Source organism: Leucopleurus acutus (genome assembly GCF_964270905.1).
Source record: "Leucopleurus acutus genome assembly, chromosome: 3".
In the NCBI taxonomy this organism is placed as follows: Eukaryota; Metazoa; Chordata; class Mammalia; order Artiodactyla; family Delphinidae; genus Leucopleurus; species Leucopleurus acutus.
In genome coordinates this window covers 99,027,152-99,044,595 of record NC_139145.1, presented here as the reverse complement: position 1 = coordinate 99,044,595, position 17,444 = coordinate 99,027,152, and the positions used below count along the sequence as shown (strand labels likewise).

Sequence of the window (17,444 nt, the reverse complement as noted above, 5' to 3'; positions counted from 1 at the left end):
CCTTGGGGATTGGTTAACCCAGAACTGGAGATTATGGTTTTACTCTTTCATGACATTTGGTATCATGTCTTGAATATAAGAGAAAACAGATGAAAAGTACTTAAAAATGTTATTCTTTGAATAATACATGAAAACCTGCAGGTTTATTTTATTTTATTTTTTAATGACAAAATTTAAGAACAACTTTGGAAATGTTACTGCTTTAGAAAAAAATAAAGAAAGCAGACTTCCATTTCTGGTGGACTTGAATACTAATCAACATTTATGACACAAAGTCGTTCTAAAAAATACAGGAAGCTACAGTCTGATGAACTGTTGATTTTAACAAAATTACTTACTTTTATACTTAAGCTTGTGATTATACGGTAACTGATCAGTGCTAATACTTTACATATTCATATCCTTTAATGAAGACAGGTGACTGATTTCAGCATACCCAATGGTTGAAAAAGGCAGAGTATTACAGGCGAAAACAGCATGCAGGGCAAGACACATCCAAAACTATTTAGCAGGTAAAAATATTCTAGCTTATACCGACCAAAGACTGATAAAAACACATTGTATAACTTCACCTACATAAACCAATAAAAATTATGGCAATAGTTTAGCGGATTCAAGACTAAAAGCAGATAACCAAAACTTCGTTTACTTTTTTTTAATGGAATTTCAGGGCAAAGTTTGTTTAACCCAAATGAAGATAATGACTCGAAACTTGATAATTCAGAAGGCTCTAACTTATAAACCTAGTATAAATGTCTACATTTCAATTAGTTTTTAATTAAATGTTTAAGTCAAGATGATTTAACTTAATATTCACATACCATTGATCAAAACGATCCTGAAATTTCTCTACCTCAGTAATAATGATAACAACAATAACAGCAACAAGCCTTCTTAAATGAACTCCCCAACAAGAAGGTAAGCAGAAGGAACTCTCTCCAGCCGTCCTCACCTGTTGCAGAATTGCTCCAAGGGAGTTCTTGTCTTTCTGATTGACACCGTCTTTCTGCAGTCGAGCTAGCAGCTCAGGTTTCTTATAGGCCTTCAGTGCCAGTAAGTGAATCACCCTGTCCCGATATGGCCGCTGGGAAACACTGCTGCTGCTATGTGTCTTTCGAATGGTATTTGCAGGGTTCATGGGGGTTGATCTTTTCCTCTCAGGCACTGCATCTGAAACAGCTTGAGGTGCTTTCCGAATTTGCACTCTTTTCCCTAAAGTCCAGTAGAAATGACATTGTTACACATTTGCGGGTGATAATATAATGAGCATCTCAATTTCCACAACTCTGATTTAGGTACCTCTTCATTCTGGAAGGAATAAAGACTTCATATTTCAGTTTTCACTTTAAAAAGATATGCAAACAGAAAGCATTCTGAATAAATGGCCTAAAATGTGGATTGAGAACTTTCTGACAGAAGCATTTATTGGAATAAATATGTATTATAAAACTATTTTGGCCACTTAGCTATACACATGGATAATAATTAGTGACACACACCATAGCAACACACTGGAAATTTTAAGGTTGTAGGCATTTGAGGTTAAGTGGAAATAAAGTAATCTCCATACTCACCTGTGCTACTTACAGAACTTAAACCTACATATTGTATGTCATTTCGTTGGCAGATATGAATACAACGAATATGTGAAATGTGAAAAATACCTGTCTATCTCACTAAGGACACACTGTTGGCTGAGCTCAGTCATTAGCTTAATTTCACAGATTCAGAAGCCACAAAGAGGAGAGTCAGGCATAATCTGGGGTCAACATTCACCAGGGCATTCATGAGTGATATTCCTTTTCAACAGACATAACATACTCTAGGAGTCAAAAAGCAAAAACAAAACCAATCAACCAACCAACCAACCACACAGTCTAAGAGGGCCAGACAAGCAGATCTCTCCTCTGTGGTGCTGAGACTACAAGGTGAGTTAGAGGAATGGAAAGTGCTAAAAGCAGGCATTCACACCATTTCTGCACAGGCCAGTGCCATTCACATAATTAACACACTTTCTGCTTAAACTTAACAATGACAAGTGTTTCGCAAGTGGCTATTTCTAGAAAATACTGTGGGCTGTAGTGACCTGAATACTATATGGATGTGTGAAGCCAACAGTACATGGCTGGTCACTGACAATACCTGGTAACCATTCCTTGCTGAAGAAAGAGAGATTAGAATGGAACTGTATTAGACCCTCGCTTTATGATTTCTGAGGTGAAATCTCATACGTCACTACTAAAGCTTCCAACTCTATGCCCATTGGTTAAAGAGGGGGAAGAATTGGTAATGACATACAAGGTGGAACAACTGCATTAGGGACAATACTAGCAATTAGAAACAATGGATAAGTAAAAGCAGTCTCTAAAGCGCTGTTGGCTTGGGTGAAAACAGCTTAATGGGGCAGCAGCTTTACTGAATAGTAGTTCTGTCCATGCTGGGTTCCCAAGGCCTGGCCAGAGGGGCTGTTTGTTTGATACAATCCTACCTAAAGGAGAAAGAAAGGTCTCACTGGCTCTTATATTCTTTACTATCTGGACGTAACCAATTGTAAATATCAGATCAAAATACTGCACAACAAAGGAACTCAACATTAAAGGGTCACTGCCCAGTGGTAAGAAAAGCTATTAAATTAAGGTACAATTAGAGATTTGGAGATAGATTTAGATCTGTTTTCTGTATTTTTCTTAATTCAGAGATAGTTAGATCAATGTCAGATGTGCAGGGAACTAATATCTACCTTGCACCAATTATGGGATGGGGGAGGGACACTGTGCTAAGAGCTTTACACATATAAAGTCTCATAAAGTAACCTGATGAGGTAGGCCTTGGTCCTATTTCACAGATGAGAAAACTGAGGATTTCAATGGGATAAGCTCAAATAGTAGAGTGCTGACTTAGCATTTGGAAGGTTCTGCGATTAATACCCAAGTTTTCCTACTTGTACTTCTTTGTTGGAAAGGTTTTATGAACAAATGCCTAATGTCTGCCCTTGCTTCATGTTAGGCTGCAAGCTTCCTGTAGGCAGTGCTATGGCTGCTTTGTCTATCAGCAGACCTAGATTTTGATGACTTGCAAAGTGAAATGACCAGCAAAGTGTCAAAGTGAATGACAGCAAGTGAACAAGCAGACAGCAGAGGAGCAGAATCAAGGTGGCCTGTGCTGTATTTTTGCACATTACCAGGCTGCCAGAGTCTGAAGACACAATGAAATTTCTAAAGTGGCAATTGCAAACCTTACAACCCACCACTTCTCAGTTGCAATAGTGTTAGCAAACAGTACTACTTCCTTGAAATTTCAATAGGAATTTTTGGAAAGAAAGAATAGAGTTAGGTCAGACAAGTTTAGGAAACGCTATCAATTCCACACTCCCCTCCCCCTTGAAACCTGTTTAACTTCTACTTCCCCAAACCAAGCTGACTATGGATCCCTCTCCCACACTCGTCTCTAGGGAGCGGGCTGAGCAGAGAATGGTTTTTAACTAAACTCACATACACCATGACTGGTCATTTAGAATGAATTCAGGCCAGCAAGGAAGGCAAATACAAATAAAAACAAAAACAGGACTATCACTGTGTTGCAGGCTGCCCTACCTCTTCTGTAGGTCTCACCAACCTCTGGTCCACAGTCTTAGGAAAGCCCCTAGGTCTCCTGAGTTTACCCCACCCTCCCAAAGTAGACATAGGGCTACCAAATAAGGGAGGTTCACTTTGCCCTTAAAAGGGGTCAAAGTATGATGGCTAACAAGAAATTAGAATCTGGACAGGGATGTGACAGCATTGGAGTCTCACCTGGGGCCTAATGCTAGGCTATCATTGGTCCATGAATCTCCTACCCACAAAACACTCACTTCACCTTTACCTCATTTTAAACAGCAAGTTGTAGGGTAACCCATTTCTTTCAAATGATGAAAGAAGAATCCAGCCACACTGGGCCACAGAGTTTTGCACAAAGATCACTTGCTCCCTGCCTCCCCATCGATTTGTGCCTATTCAACCAGGAAGGAGTCCTCTGATTTAAGGTAAGAAAGGCTATAAATGAAGAAAACATTAGTACTGTAAGCAGTTACAGAATTGAGATGCTAAAGCAAAAAAAGAGCAGGAAAATGTGGTTCAAAGTGGGCAGAAGAAAGGTTTTATTTTTATTTTTTACATTTGCCTCAGAAAAGCCCTTTTAATAAAGCCTGTGGGAGAACCTAATTCTCTTCCCAGACCCAACTGCTAATCAATTCCCTGGGCTCCTTATATAAACAGCAGCAGCGGGTGGACAGAGTTGGGTAATCTGGGACTGTATCTGAACCGTTTTGTTTCATAACAAGGAGTCCACTGCTAGCTTCACCATTTAATATGAGATGGTAAAAGTACTTAGCCCTCCGTCTAATGACTCTGAGTAAACAATCTGAAAGGAAGGTGTTAAAACAGACAATCAGAAAGAGAGCAGGGACGGCAACCGTCTTCTGCAGTTGTTTTTCTGTTCTGTGGAACCTAACTAAAAACCCTGGCAACACTGACCCAAGGTTTTAAAAACACTGGCAGGACCTTGATAGTGGTGTGACTCTGTCATGGTTAAATACATAATCCACTGCAATGAAATCCATCTCCACTACTTAGCATTTGAGATCACTTCTTCAAAAGGTTTACTATCAAAACATATATGAACAACAGTCATAGACTGCTAGAACTACAAAGGACCTTAGATGTTATCTAAGTTCAAAACCCCTTATTTATTTTTTATTTTTTTATAAGTTTATTTATTTATTTATTTATGGCTGCATTGGGGCTTCGTTGCTGCAGGCAGGCTTTCTCTAGTTGTGGCGACCGGGGGCTACTCTTCGTTGTGGTGCCGGCTTCTCATTGCAGTGACTTCTCTTGTTGCGGAGCAAGGACTCTAGGTGCACGGGCTTTAGTAGTTGTGGCGCATGGGCTTAGTTGCTCCGCGGCATGTGGGATCTTCCCGGACCAGGGCTCAAACCTGTATCCCCTGCATTGGCAGGTGGATTCTTAACCACTGTGCCACCGGGGAAGCCCCAAACCCCTTATTTTAATATTTGAGAAAATTAAGGTCTCCAGATGTTAATTGATTTGTCCAAGGTCACTCAAACATGTACTAACATCAAAAATAAGGAGGATGGGGGGAAAAGTTGGGAAAACTGGAAAAAGGATCCTAGAAATTAGGTTGTTTGGGTTATTTTATATATCTAAATAGATATTAGGTATATAAAATAACCAAAATTTACAATTCAATAAATTTCCAGAATTTAGATAGGAGTCAGTGAGCAGACTTAAGATACTGGTAAACTAGAAGTGATAAGTTTCTTTTTTCTTTTTTTTAAACAATGGGGAAGGATTATAACAACACAACAATGCTCATCATTGATATCAATGGCATAACTAGAACTGGAAATATTACTGAAGAAATAATAACAATGTTTTCTAGGTTAAAGCTTCTCCTGTGCTCCTCTCCAGGCAAAATAGGCCTTCCCCCATTCCCCACCCCAAGCCCACTAGAAGGTCACAGAAGCTCACATTTCTGGTTGCCTAGGCAAGCTGACCCCTAAGAGCACAGCCTTCCCTTCCTTAAACTGGGCTTGTGCCCTAATTTAACTATCAGAGGACTGGATGATGCCACCATACCCCCCACAGTGAGACCAACATTATTCCTATTTGTCCTCTACTTGGGCTGACACTATTAAAAGAAACCTTGCTCTGCAAAGGCTTCTAAGCTGGCAGAGGTCAGCTTTTGGTATCATTTTATATGATATATTCAATTAAGAACTAAAGAGGTATCTCCTATTGTCTTATGAAAGAAACATAACTTGTTAATGAGGCCAAACTCTTATCATTTGCTATTTGCTGATACCAACAACTTGATATGTAAAATGGAGAGGCAATCATAACCCAGCTCATGCGGTGATTGTGAGATTTAGATGAATAACTACATGTGAAGTGCTAACCAGTGCCTTGTGCATCGCAAGCACTCAGGAAGTGCTGAGTAATATTAGTATTGAAGGGTGACTGACTAGCATTTTAAAGAACTAAATGGGTCAGTTTTGAGATACTGAAAAAAGCAGGAGGATACAAACTGAGCTGCCTGGAAGGAAAAAAACATGGTAAAGGCCTGGCAATGGATACAGTTAGAAGAAAAAGATGAAAACATGCCATAACAAGGAAGAGTAAAAAAATCAAAAAGAAACACCAGAAAAGCCAATCTGGATACTAGTTTTTTGCTCTACTGTATTCAGAATTGATTAGTCTTTTCTTAGGAGTAGTGTGTGCAGTTTGGAATTCTGAGGCGAAGAACTGGAGGCAGTCCAGAGGAGAGCAATAAAAATAATTAAAGGCTTGGGATACAGGTCATATTTAGGAAAGTTAAAAGGAGCTGGGGTTACTTGACCTAGAGAATAAAGGGCTGAGGAGGTTAATGACAAGATTTAAGACCAGAGAAGAACACTGCTGTGATGGTGAGTAGCCCAGGGCACAGAGGAGAAGGTTAAACAGAGCACTTGTCTGGCAGAGGTCACTGTGGGGCTCTGCAGGGGGGGAACATATGTGTGCTCTTCTTAAAATGGCATAGATGTAATCTGGTTCAGATTTAAATTTAGATAACCTCAAATTCTATGTGGTCACTCTAAAAAATGTATATAAATTATCTGTAGTGCCTATACGAAACCCTGCAAGTTCCAAAATTCCCATACCATCAGGGTATGTATGGCCTGTGTAATTCTGGGTGTTGAAAAGTCTCTTGTGTAAGCTGGGAATGAACTGTACCAACCCTATCAAAACAAACAAAAACACATGGACATAGGGGACGCCCAAGGATCTTTCAATGGAAAAGTACAGTGATCATTGCTAATTTTCAAGCTTTGGAATAAATCAAGGTGAAGGTTTTCAGATAGTTATATTGGGAAGAAAAAAAAATCATTTTGATTGCTGGAGTCTTCTATTCCTTTGTCAAACACACCAATTTGTCTTACTGTTTATAAATTGGTGGTATTGGACTTAAAAAACACTCTCAAAGCAACAGGGACAGCAAATTCATAGCATGCACTTAAATTTAAGGGCAGCAGATCTTGTACATTTTTAAAACAATTTGAGATTTAGCCTACTAAAGTTAATTAAGTTACCTATGAGAATAAAGAAAGAAAGAAAGGAGGTTGGAAGTTGTTACCTCATTCAGCAGGAAAGAGAAGATGAAAAATCTCATTGCTAGTAACTTACTGGGCAGGGAACTGGGCCCCATGGGTACAGATACCTGGGGAAGCCATGAATTGTTGTTAAACCAAACTAAATGTATCTAAGCTAAGCACCAAGTCCCAGGAGCACTGGCTCTGTTCCAAAGAAATACTTATTAAAGATACTAGTGGAGCTTCTCAAAGCTGAATGTATTGTAGCTGGGTCAGCAATGGGAAAATACAGAAGTAGAATTACACCAAACCATGGAAAGATGTTGATTAAGGGATCTGGTTATTCGAGACTTTTTGTTAGCATTTACATTTTCAAATTAATATCCTTTCATCATTTACTATCCAGTGACTTGTGTTATTAAACTGACCGAGGCCTCATAGAGCTCATCCTCACTCTGCGTGATTCTCTCTATTACTGTTAATAGTCACTGTGAATTAACTCTTTAAAACTGTCAGGGTCACTGCTCGTAAAGGAGAGACTCATCTTGCGGGTCTGGTCTTAATTCCCCTCGATTTGATGGATATTTGAGTGAGCTGATGATAAAGGTGATGGGGGTAGGGCAGGTTCTTAATTAATGGAGAGATGAGGATGAGGATCCATAATTGAGATGACATCACAATTGAGGTACCAAAGAGGCATCACCCTAATGCTTTGCTATAAGCACATTTTAATACTTTTGCAATAAAAACTCCTTGTTGTGCAAAGATCCTTTGAAATTCTGCTAATAGAAAACTCATAAGTTCTACTAATAGATTTTACTATAAAAATAACTCTCCAGAAGTACAAAATAAGAACTATATTGTCCATCACTGAAATTACATCATCCAGTGACAAAGAAAACACAACAGTACCACTATCACAATCTCACATAGTAAAGTAACTTGAGCAGATCCCAGGATTGTAAAGTAATAACAAATGGCCAGTAGAGGATCTGGGATTTATGAAAGAAATAAAACTTTTCAATCTCTTCAATTTATCAGCAGTATGAAGAGAATAAATGACTTTTGACCATGTTTTTCAAAGTGTTCTGAAAACTAATTTCTGTGTTTTCATTAAGTAATATTACCAATATTTACCTAGAGTGATCTTGAATGATTCCAATCAATCAGCAAGAAGGAGAAAGGTATCTATACAAACCTACATATGGTCCACCAGGTTTGATAACTTTTGTGCTTCGGTTGCGGGATTCCTCCTCTGCCTGGGTCATTCTTTCTCGTGTCATCTGATACGAGTCATTTGTTGCACACACTGTAATTTTATCTTGTATAAATCCCAGGCAATTGAGCTGGGATGCTCCAGAGCTGTCAGGTAAGATGGTGCCTTGTTAGATATGTCCCACATTTTGCATAATAAAGGCAAGCAGAAATTGTATAATCCTAAAACCAGCAGCTTTAATAATAACTTTGCAATTCAAAATAACTAATATTAGTCATTTTAAAATGTAAAGCTTACTTAAAAATTTTTAAGTTTCTCCTCTTCATTTGATATCACTTTTTTTTTTTTCCATATTCTGGATAGAATGGGTGAAATGAGATCTCAGAGACCAAATCCATGAAATGTTGAAAAAAAAAAAAAAAAAAAGAATCAGTACTTGGAATGAAGACCAGAGTCTTGATGGGCACTGTAGTTCTACCGTCATTTTTAAAAGAATTATCTACCACTGATGTGAGAAATGTTAAAAGTTTACTTTTAATGGAACCATAATATGTATGCTTTAGAACTGACTAGATGAAACAGACCCACCATAATAATGCCTTTTATTTTTAATAAGATATTAAGTTTAAGGCTAAAGTACTGCCAAATATCATAGTTTAATTTATTACTATTCACCCAAATACCCTAAAAAATTGTAACTTTATATTTACCATTGTTAAATCTCTATAAGATGATCTTTTGATATAGCAAATACTGAAAAATACTGGACAGGAGATTTTTGCAGAAATATTAAAAAAAGAAACCTTTTATTTACACAATCACGAATATTAACACTGGCCAGGAAGACGGCTCTGTATTCAAAGTATTATGCTAATATTAGGGGATTATGGTAACAGTTATGCTAGTATTTTAAAAAGAAATTATTATGGCCTTAAAACAGACTAGAATGTAGAAGTAATGAAAATGTCACTACAGCTCTGATATTCTATTTCTTAACTTAAACGGAAGTAGCTTTGTTATAATGCTAAGAAATAAGGGTTGATAAAATTTTTGTAAGTTGCTAATAACTGTACAAATGCTATTTTAAAAAAATCAGTTCGTTCATCTCATAAATATTTATTGGGCAGAGAGACTGTGTGCCTGGCAATGTGTGAGGTACCTGGGCTGTGACAAGGACTGACAGATGCGGTCCCTCCTTCAAGGAGCTCTCTGTCTAATGGGCGACAAGGATGAGCACACTGGAAATTATGATGCAGTGTGACAAGTGACAGGGAACAGGGAACCCCCAGGAAGGTACTTCACCTGGACTTGTGGGCAAGGCAAAGGCTTCCTAGAGGAAGTGGTGATTGAGCTGATCTAGAGGGATAACTAGACAAGGGGGAAGGACAAAAGTGTTCTAAAGGGATAACCAATGTGTGCAGGCCCAGAGGAACAAGGAGGAGGTTTTCAGCTTGACCAAAGGGAGCTGGCAAGAACAATTAGAGGTGAGGATGAAAAGAGGGTATAAGAAGTGCATCACACAGGGCTTTGGAGGTCATAGTATAAATTTTGGACTTTTCCCCAAGAATAACAGAGACTGAAAATAGTCTCATTTATTCCGTAGAAAAATCAATCTGGATGAAGAACAGATTGGAAGGAAGGGGGCACTCTTGTGAAAGCAGACCAGTTAAGAGGCTACTGAACGATTACAGACAAGAAGCAATGGCTTGAACCAGGGTAGGGCAGTGTGAATGCAGAACAGTAAACAGATTCCAGAGATAGTGAGGAGGCAGCATTGACAGGATTTGGTCAGAGATTAGCCATGGCCAGGGGTCGGGGGGTGGGGGTTGGGTGGGTGGTCATTAAAGACTGTGCCCAGGTTACTAGGTGTGTGGAGCTGCCATGTGAGACACCGGAGTACGGATGGGAGAGAGAAAATGAATTCAGTGTTGGACCTGGTTGGTGACTTTGAAGAAGTAAGGAGCAGTCTCAGGAGGGAATGGACTGTGAATAACACTAATATTTAAAATAATCAATAGGAAGATAAAAAGACCACAGGAGACCAAAGAGGTAGAGGGAAATTAGAAGAGCAGTGTGTCATGGAAGCCATGGGAATAGAATACTTCAAGAATCAGAGAGTGATCCACAGTGTGAAATGTTGGCAACAAGTCCAGAATAATAAGGAACCAATAAGCATCCCCTGGGTTCATGGGCAAGGAGGTAAAGGCTCTCTTCGAGAAGCATATTTCAGTGGAATGGCGGGGACTGAAGCCAGACTTCGGGTCCAGAAGTGAGTATAAGGGAGGCGGGTTTGGGTTTTTTTTGGTTTTTGTTTTTGCGGTATGCGGGCCTCTCACTGTTGTGGCCTCTCCTGTTGCGGAGCACAGGCTCTGGACGCACAGGCTCAGGGGCCATGGCTCATGGGCCCAGCCGCTCCGTGGCACGTGGGATCTTCCCGGACCGGGGCACGAACCCGTGTCCCCTGCATCTGCATCGGCAGGTGGACCCTCAACCACTGCGCCACCAGGGAAGCCCGGTTTTTGTTTTTATTGTCTTTTTTAATGAGGCCTACTTGAGCTGAAAATCCAGTGAAAGGAGAGAAAGGAAGGGGTAGGGAGGGAGGATGAGTAGGAAGAAAAGACTGCAGTAGAGAAAAGTCTGCAGTGTGAAGGTCTGGTGGCAGGAAGTTTGAATTTCAACATCTCCCCCTATGATTTACTAAGTAATTTACATAGTGAGAATAAGCTGAACCTATTGCCAATCACAATGAAGATACAGTTTTCACCATCCAAGGTCAAGAAACAGATCTTTACATGAAAACAAAATACAGCTATAAACCCTGTGGGCAAGAAGGTACTCTCCAGAATTCTCCACTCATCCCTTTTGAACTTAGTTACCTTAAAAGTTTAAATACTTTGACATATGTGCATAAATGTTCCTACAGTCCTTCTCTAGCCTAGCTCACTGTTTCCTATACTTGAGTATGCATTATTTACAGAGCTGTATTATGTATTTTCACTAGGCCTGTGAATGGGCAGATTCAAGGAATTTTTGAGTGTGGGATTTCCACCATCTTACATATGAGAAAAGCGAGGCCCAAGGAGATTTAAAAAGAAAGATAAGAAAGGAGACTAGTTGATATATATTTTTTGAACATCTATTTATGGAGCTCAGCCAACACTGTAAGACTGGAAAATGAGTGTAAGAAAGCCCCTGCCCTTAAGGAGCTTGCACAACTGTAGGAGAGACAAGATATATGGAAAATAAAAAATCAAACTGAATAGAAAAGGTGGAGCCAGATTATAAAAAGGTTTTCTTGCCAGGATAAAAACTGGAACTCTGAGTGCTTTTGTTTTTACGATGGCAAATTTCAATTTATATTCATACCACACTTGGATCATACGAATGTATTTATGACAATGTTCTCACAATAATTGTTTCTTTTCTGTTGGCACATCATGTATAGTTTTATAAAGTGACCTTAAATCTTTCTCCAAACAAGGTAGAAATAAACACACAGGGTATTTATGATGTAACGGAGAAACCATATTACCTATGATAGGCCTGGTTTTGAAGAGGGAATTAAGTTCCTTAATGAAATTCCTAATGGGACATAGTTCAGTTTGATGTCAAAATGTTCTCATTGTACTAAAATAATTCTCTTAAGACAAGTGTTACAGGTAATGGCACAATTAGAAATCGGTGTGCGCTGTGGTATGTAAAGAACACTGAAGTAGGAGTTAGAACTCAGTTCTCATTCAGCCCAGTCACTAACCAACCAGCTATGCAACCTGTGAAGTGAAGGGGTGGAACCACACAATCACCGAGGACCCTTGTACTTGGTGATTCTATGATCTATTACAATGCTGTCCCACAGAAATTTCTGCAATTTAAAATGTTCTGTGTTTGTGCTGTCCACTATGAGAACCACTAGCCATGTGGTTATTTAGCCTATAATATGTAGTTAGTATGAGTGAAGAACTAAATTTTAAATTTTATTTCATTTTTATCAATTGAAATGTAAATAGCCCCATGTGGCCAGTGGCTATCACCGTGGACAGTGCAGAAAAGTCTACAGAGTCTAAAACTCATGCAATTTATACCAAAAAATGTAAGTTTGGGGGAAGGCAATTTTTAGAAAGCAAAATTAACATATACTCAGGGAAAATGGCAGATTAAGATAAAGCAAAAAGTTATTTAGTCGCCTTAAATGGGAGAAGAAATTTAGACCTCTCTCAGTGAAGTGTCTTATTTTGTATCTCTGCCTTCCCTGCTTACTTGGAACACAACTTTCCCTTCCTTTCTCCCACACACAGCAAACACTTAAAGTTTCAAGTACGACACAGAGGAGAGATAGGGATGGATGGCCCTGGGGGCCTTGGGGAACTTTCAGCCAATGTCAGTGTTTCTCGGGAGGTTGGGGGCTCTAAGGCCTTGTCTTTATCCACAGGCAGAACAAACTCCTATGAGGGGCCGTTCTTTAATCAGAAACAACCACAGCAAAGAAGAGTGTAACAAGTAGCTTAGTGTTTACAGAGGACCTAAGTAGATAAGGGTTCCAGTGGGTACCCTGGGCTATGGGTGTGTATTTTTGTCTTCCTCCCTCCTTTTTTCCCCTGAAAATCAGAAATGACTGCTATACTGGGGTTAATTTCTAGTTTCCATTCTGCTGCAGAATAAAGATTTTTAAAAACCTATCTTAAAACAAGTCTTGCACAGCGAAGGAGGAAGGGGATATATAAGACACACGTATATTTTCCTCCTTTATCTATGAGTGTGAGTCCTGAGGATACTATAAACACTCTTATTTATATTCAGTGAATAAAAATTTAAAAACCCCTCAAACTTGTCTTTAATTAAAATAAACAAAATAAACCATGTTTTATAGGTATAAAATCTATACTTTAAAAATTCCTCAAGGGCAAAAATCTTAAAATTTTTGTGATTGTATCCTACAGTGACAAATATAATTTCCAGCACATAGTATGTGCTCAATATTTCTCAAATAAATAAATAAGCCCTACCATTCAAGTCAGTAAATATTTACGGAATGACTACCATGTATTTTATTGTAGAATTAAAAAAGAAAACCCTCAAAGAAAAATCATTTTCCCTTCAGCATACCTTGGAACGCACTTACCTGGAGAAGGTTTGCTGGATGCAGTCAAAGCTGCCTTGAGGGTTGTCTTTACCCACATTTGACAAATAGAAGTTAAAGGTATGCACTTCGTTGGGGGGATCATTTTTAGGGATTTTGACAAGCTAAAAGGGGGACAAAGAGAGAAACACTTCAAATTATAAATTTGCTATAGAATGATCTGATAACTGACTTAACTGTTTTTCAAGCGACATTCATTTTTTACCGAAGCCCTCTTGAGCATCTAAATTTATAGCATTTATATTACCAAATCATTCAAGGAATCTGACAAGCATGCTTTAACTCACCACGTTCTTATTTCCATTTTCTATCCTAAAGTGTCAGTAATCATATCGGCTCAGTAATTAGTTTATAAGAGGAACCCCCTTCTTTTCAAACTAGAAAATGGTTACAGTTCACATGAAGAGTTATTAGTGAACTCGCTAAAAAGCTCTTCCTCTTTTGAGATACACAGGTTCTGCCTTTGGCTACATGACCTGCTGCTAAATAGCTTCTAGATATTTAGATGGTCTCGAGATAGAGTCCATATCCCAATCTTTTGCTGTCTTATTACATACGCATTTCATTTTAATTCTTACTTCTTGGAGCAATATTTTTGAAGAATAACTAGCAGCATAAGGTGACTACTATAATTACATTCACACCAAAACGCAGCTGGGTGTTTCTCCCTGCCCTATGATTCTTGTACTCATCCTCATGTTTACAGAACAAGGTCAGCAGCCTACAGAGATTATTCTGCAGGGCACTCCAAGGCTGAGCCCCAGGCAACACTGTGGAACAGGCAGATGTTTCCTATGCTCTTGCTCAAGGTCTGGTTTCTCTGCTAGATGGGAAGCCCCAGAAGGGAAGAGACAGGGTTGCTCTCGATTACTGAACCCCTGTACCGGGTACATTTTCCTGGCACATAGGAGGAGCTTAATAAACATTTGTGAATAAATGAGCTGGAAACTTCTGTCTTTCAACTGCTCCACTCGTCCCAGCTCCCAAGACCTTTCTTCCCTTGGGTCTACAGGGGCCACCATGGTGTCAGATGATAATTATGAATAGGATGCATTGGAAAGAAAGTAAAATATGACTTCCTGCTCTCCAGCCTCCAAATACATGGTCTTGGCAATTCAGTAGACAAGCAAGGAGGGAGAAAGTGTTTTCTAATTCTCTTTTGTCTCCTCCAAATCTGCCCTTTACATCAATGGAAGATTAAGACTCAGAGCTAACTGGCTGCCAGATATATATATATATATATATACACATATATATCACTCATGAATATGCTAGTAAGCATAAGCGTGTATGAACTCTACTTGGCCCTGAGGACATCCTGCAACTCTGATTTGCTCACTCTAAAAAGACTCCTAATGTTTTATCTACAGAAAATAATTTAAAGCCACCAACTCCATCCCACACCCCTCCCCCTAAAAGAGTGAAGAAAGCTAAGAAGGGAGACAATTTGCAGTGTCTGGACATAGCAGACATGCAATAAATGTTTGTTGAAGGAATGAACGAACAAGGAGAAGAAAAAAGAAAGAAGTCAAAGGTAAACATCTTTTCAAAGGAGATTCATTCAGAAGACCCATGTAGGGTTCGAGAGCCTAAATTTCACCAAAAATGTTGAATATTAGATAATACTCCATAGATCTTCCATCACTCATGAATTTAAACTATCTTTGACTCCCTTTTTAAATTAGTTCTAATTGCTAGAGTAACAAGCTTCTACATTAATTATCCACTCTATAAATTATATCTCTGGGGGGCCCTAAAGTTACTCTTTTATTTCCCCAAATTTCCCCTAGTTCTAAAATGCTGGAACTTTGTGAACAAGTCTTAATTTACTCTGTAAGTATTCATCAGGCTGTCTTATTGGGCATGCAAACTGAACACCTAGTCAGCAAACACACACTGGTGAAATGAAATGGAACGTTTTACTTCTTAATCCTATAGAGAGGGAGCAGAGCAGGAGCCAAAGGAATGCTTGTGTGAGATGCAAGGGAACAGCAAGTCTGTCCACAGGCTGGTGTAACAGCATTCACTGACGTCTGCTTTTGTTTTCCTAATAATAGCAGGGCTCTGCTGTCAGAGAAGGGATGTGCCCGGTAGCCCAAAGCTTCCTTAAGGTCTAGGACAGGAGGTAGACAGGTAATGTAGGTGTGAACACTTGAATGACATCCCTTCCTCAGCCATGACTGACTTAACTTCCATTCACCTTCCCCCTCAACTGTCCCTGTAGATCTGCAGAACCTGGTTGGGGAGATTTTCCACAGTGGTTGTAGGCTCATCTCCAGGCCAGGCTCTGGCTTCAGTTTAGGCCTAAGGTCTTCCTTCCTGTGCGGCTCAGGTCTGGGAATGCAGGAGCACTTTACGTATCAGAGTATGAAAGACTGTCCGTTTTGGGAGATTCTAAGTTGTATTTTAAAAGAGTAGAAGCATATAGTTTTTTTGTATTTTGCAGGAGTGACTAGAGTCTGTACTCAAATTTTACAAATGTTCGGTATTCTTTCACTGAAAACTTTTAACTTAATTACTGGAGTCCTTAAGCTCAGACATCTACTAAACAGAGCATTTTATTCAGGAAAGTTCTTAACGAACCTTTATAATATTTAAATGTAGATTTTTCCTTTCTTATGATCTAAATTGTGATTCCTCTTAAGTAATATTTATACTTCTAAAGGTGAAAAATTATCTTCCTATACATTTTTTCATTTTTAAACACACACACACAGAATGTCTTTGTAAATTTGGAGGATTTAATAACAAAAATACCTTGTATGAATTAATTACTGTGCACACCACTCAAAGCATTAGGGTCTGGCCTGATGGTGGGCATAGAATACTTTCATATTCTTATTCTTTAAAAGAATCTTGAATAGAAAAAAGCTATAGTCATTTAAAAAATATCATAATGAACAGAACAGGAAAGAATCAGATCATACAGAAACAAAATTAAAAAAAATACACAACCCATGCTATATACCCACTGAAGTGTTTGAAAGTTTGTATCCCACATAGATTAGAACAGCAGTTTTCAACAAGGGGCAGTTTTGCCCCCCGGGGACATGTGGTGTGGGAGGGTGCTACTGGCGTCTACTGGAGGCCAGAGACAGTGCCCAACACTTTGCACAGGACAGTCCCACAACAAAGACATACCCAGTCTAAGATGTCACTAAGGCCCAAGTTAAGAAACTATGGATTACAGCTAGAGGTAGAAAAGAAGTCAGGGAATTCTGACTTTATTGACCTCTGAAAATTAATGAAGAAGTGGAGGGGGAAATGGTATCTTTAAAGAAATAAAAGTACCCGTTTAAGAAAAAAAGAGGTAATAGCATGGAGAATGACAGCAGGACTTCTCAAAAGTCTCTCCAACCCACTGTCCCACTCTGTGGTGTGTACGTGAGCAGTGAGCAGATAGGGGCAGGAGCAGGCATCAGGGAAAATTATGTTCATCATGGAACCCAAAGGTGGATCTTGATGCATATCATGGTATTTTTCTCCAGCTGAGGAGCTGGGGTGGGGTTGGAGGTTAAGGAATGATGAGAACATGAAATTCTGAGTTGCCACAACTAAGTTTCTACATCTCCTTTCCTCTGTGGTTTTCAGATCAACAGCAATGCAGATGGTACAGCCTGACCTAATCTCAGGCTTTTCCTGTAAAAGATCTGAGAGCAAGATGTTGCCTAGCAATCTTCTTATCTTTAAAATTTCAAAAGCTTAAATTATATGGTCTATAGATTTAGTATATCTAATTTTCTGAAGGAGATGGTATAAATTAGATACAAATTTTATTTGCATTAATATCTGAATATACTCTTCAGAATGAAAAGTATGTACAAAAAGTACTTATGTTTATAGCTGGCCTAACAGTTTGGCTCCTTGGGCAAAGCCTTAATGGAAAGAGCAGGTTGTGTATGACAATTAGGGCAGGCAGGAGGGGTGAAGGAGTGGGGGCTTCAGAACTAAACTATGGGGACCTCTGA

At 39.1% G+C, this 17,444-nt stretch overlaps 1 protein-coding gene across 2 annotated transcripts in view; it reads right to left on the bottom strand.

The window, feature by feature from the left end:
- The window catches only part of ELL2 (elongation factor for RNA polymerase II 2), a 75,656-nt gene that overhangs the window by 16,604 nt on the left and 41,608 nt on the right, over window positions 1–17,444 (bottom strand). Inside the window, exons 3-5 of one of the 2 annotated variants that reach the window (XM_082836126.1) lie at window positions 13,459–13,580; window positions 8,322–8,485; window positions 953–1,212 (exon numbers count right to left, since the gene is read on the bottom strand). In XM_082836126.1, coding sequence (XP_082692252.1) covers window positions 953–1,212; window positions 8,322–8,485; window positions 13,459–13,580 — 546 coding nt within the window. Of the gene's footprint in view, window positions 1–952; window positions 1,213–8,321; window positions 8,486–8,636; window positions 13,581–17,444 lie in introns of those variants that run through there. The other variant, XM_082836127.1, reaches the window with a different exon arrangement.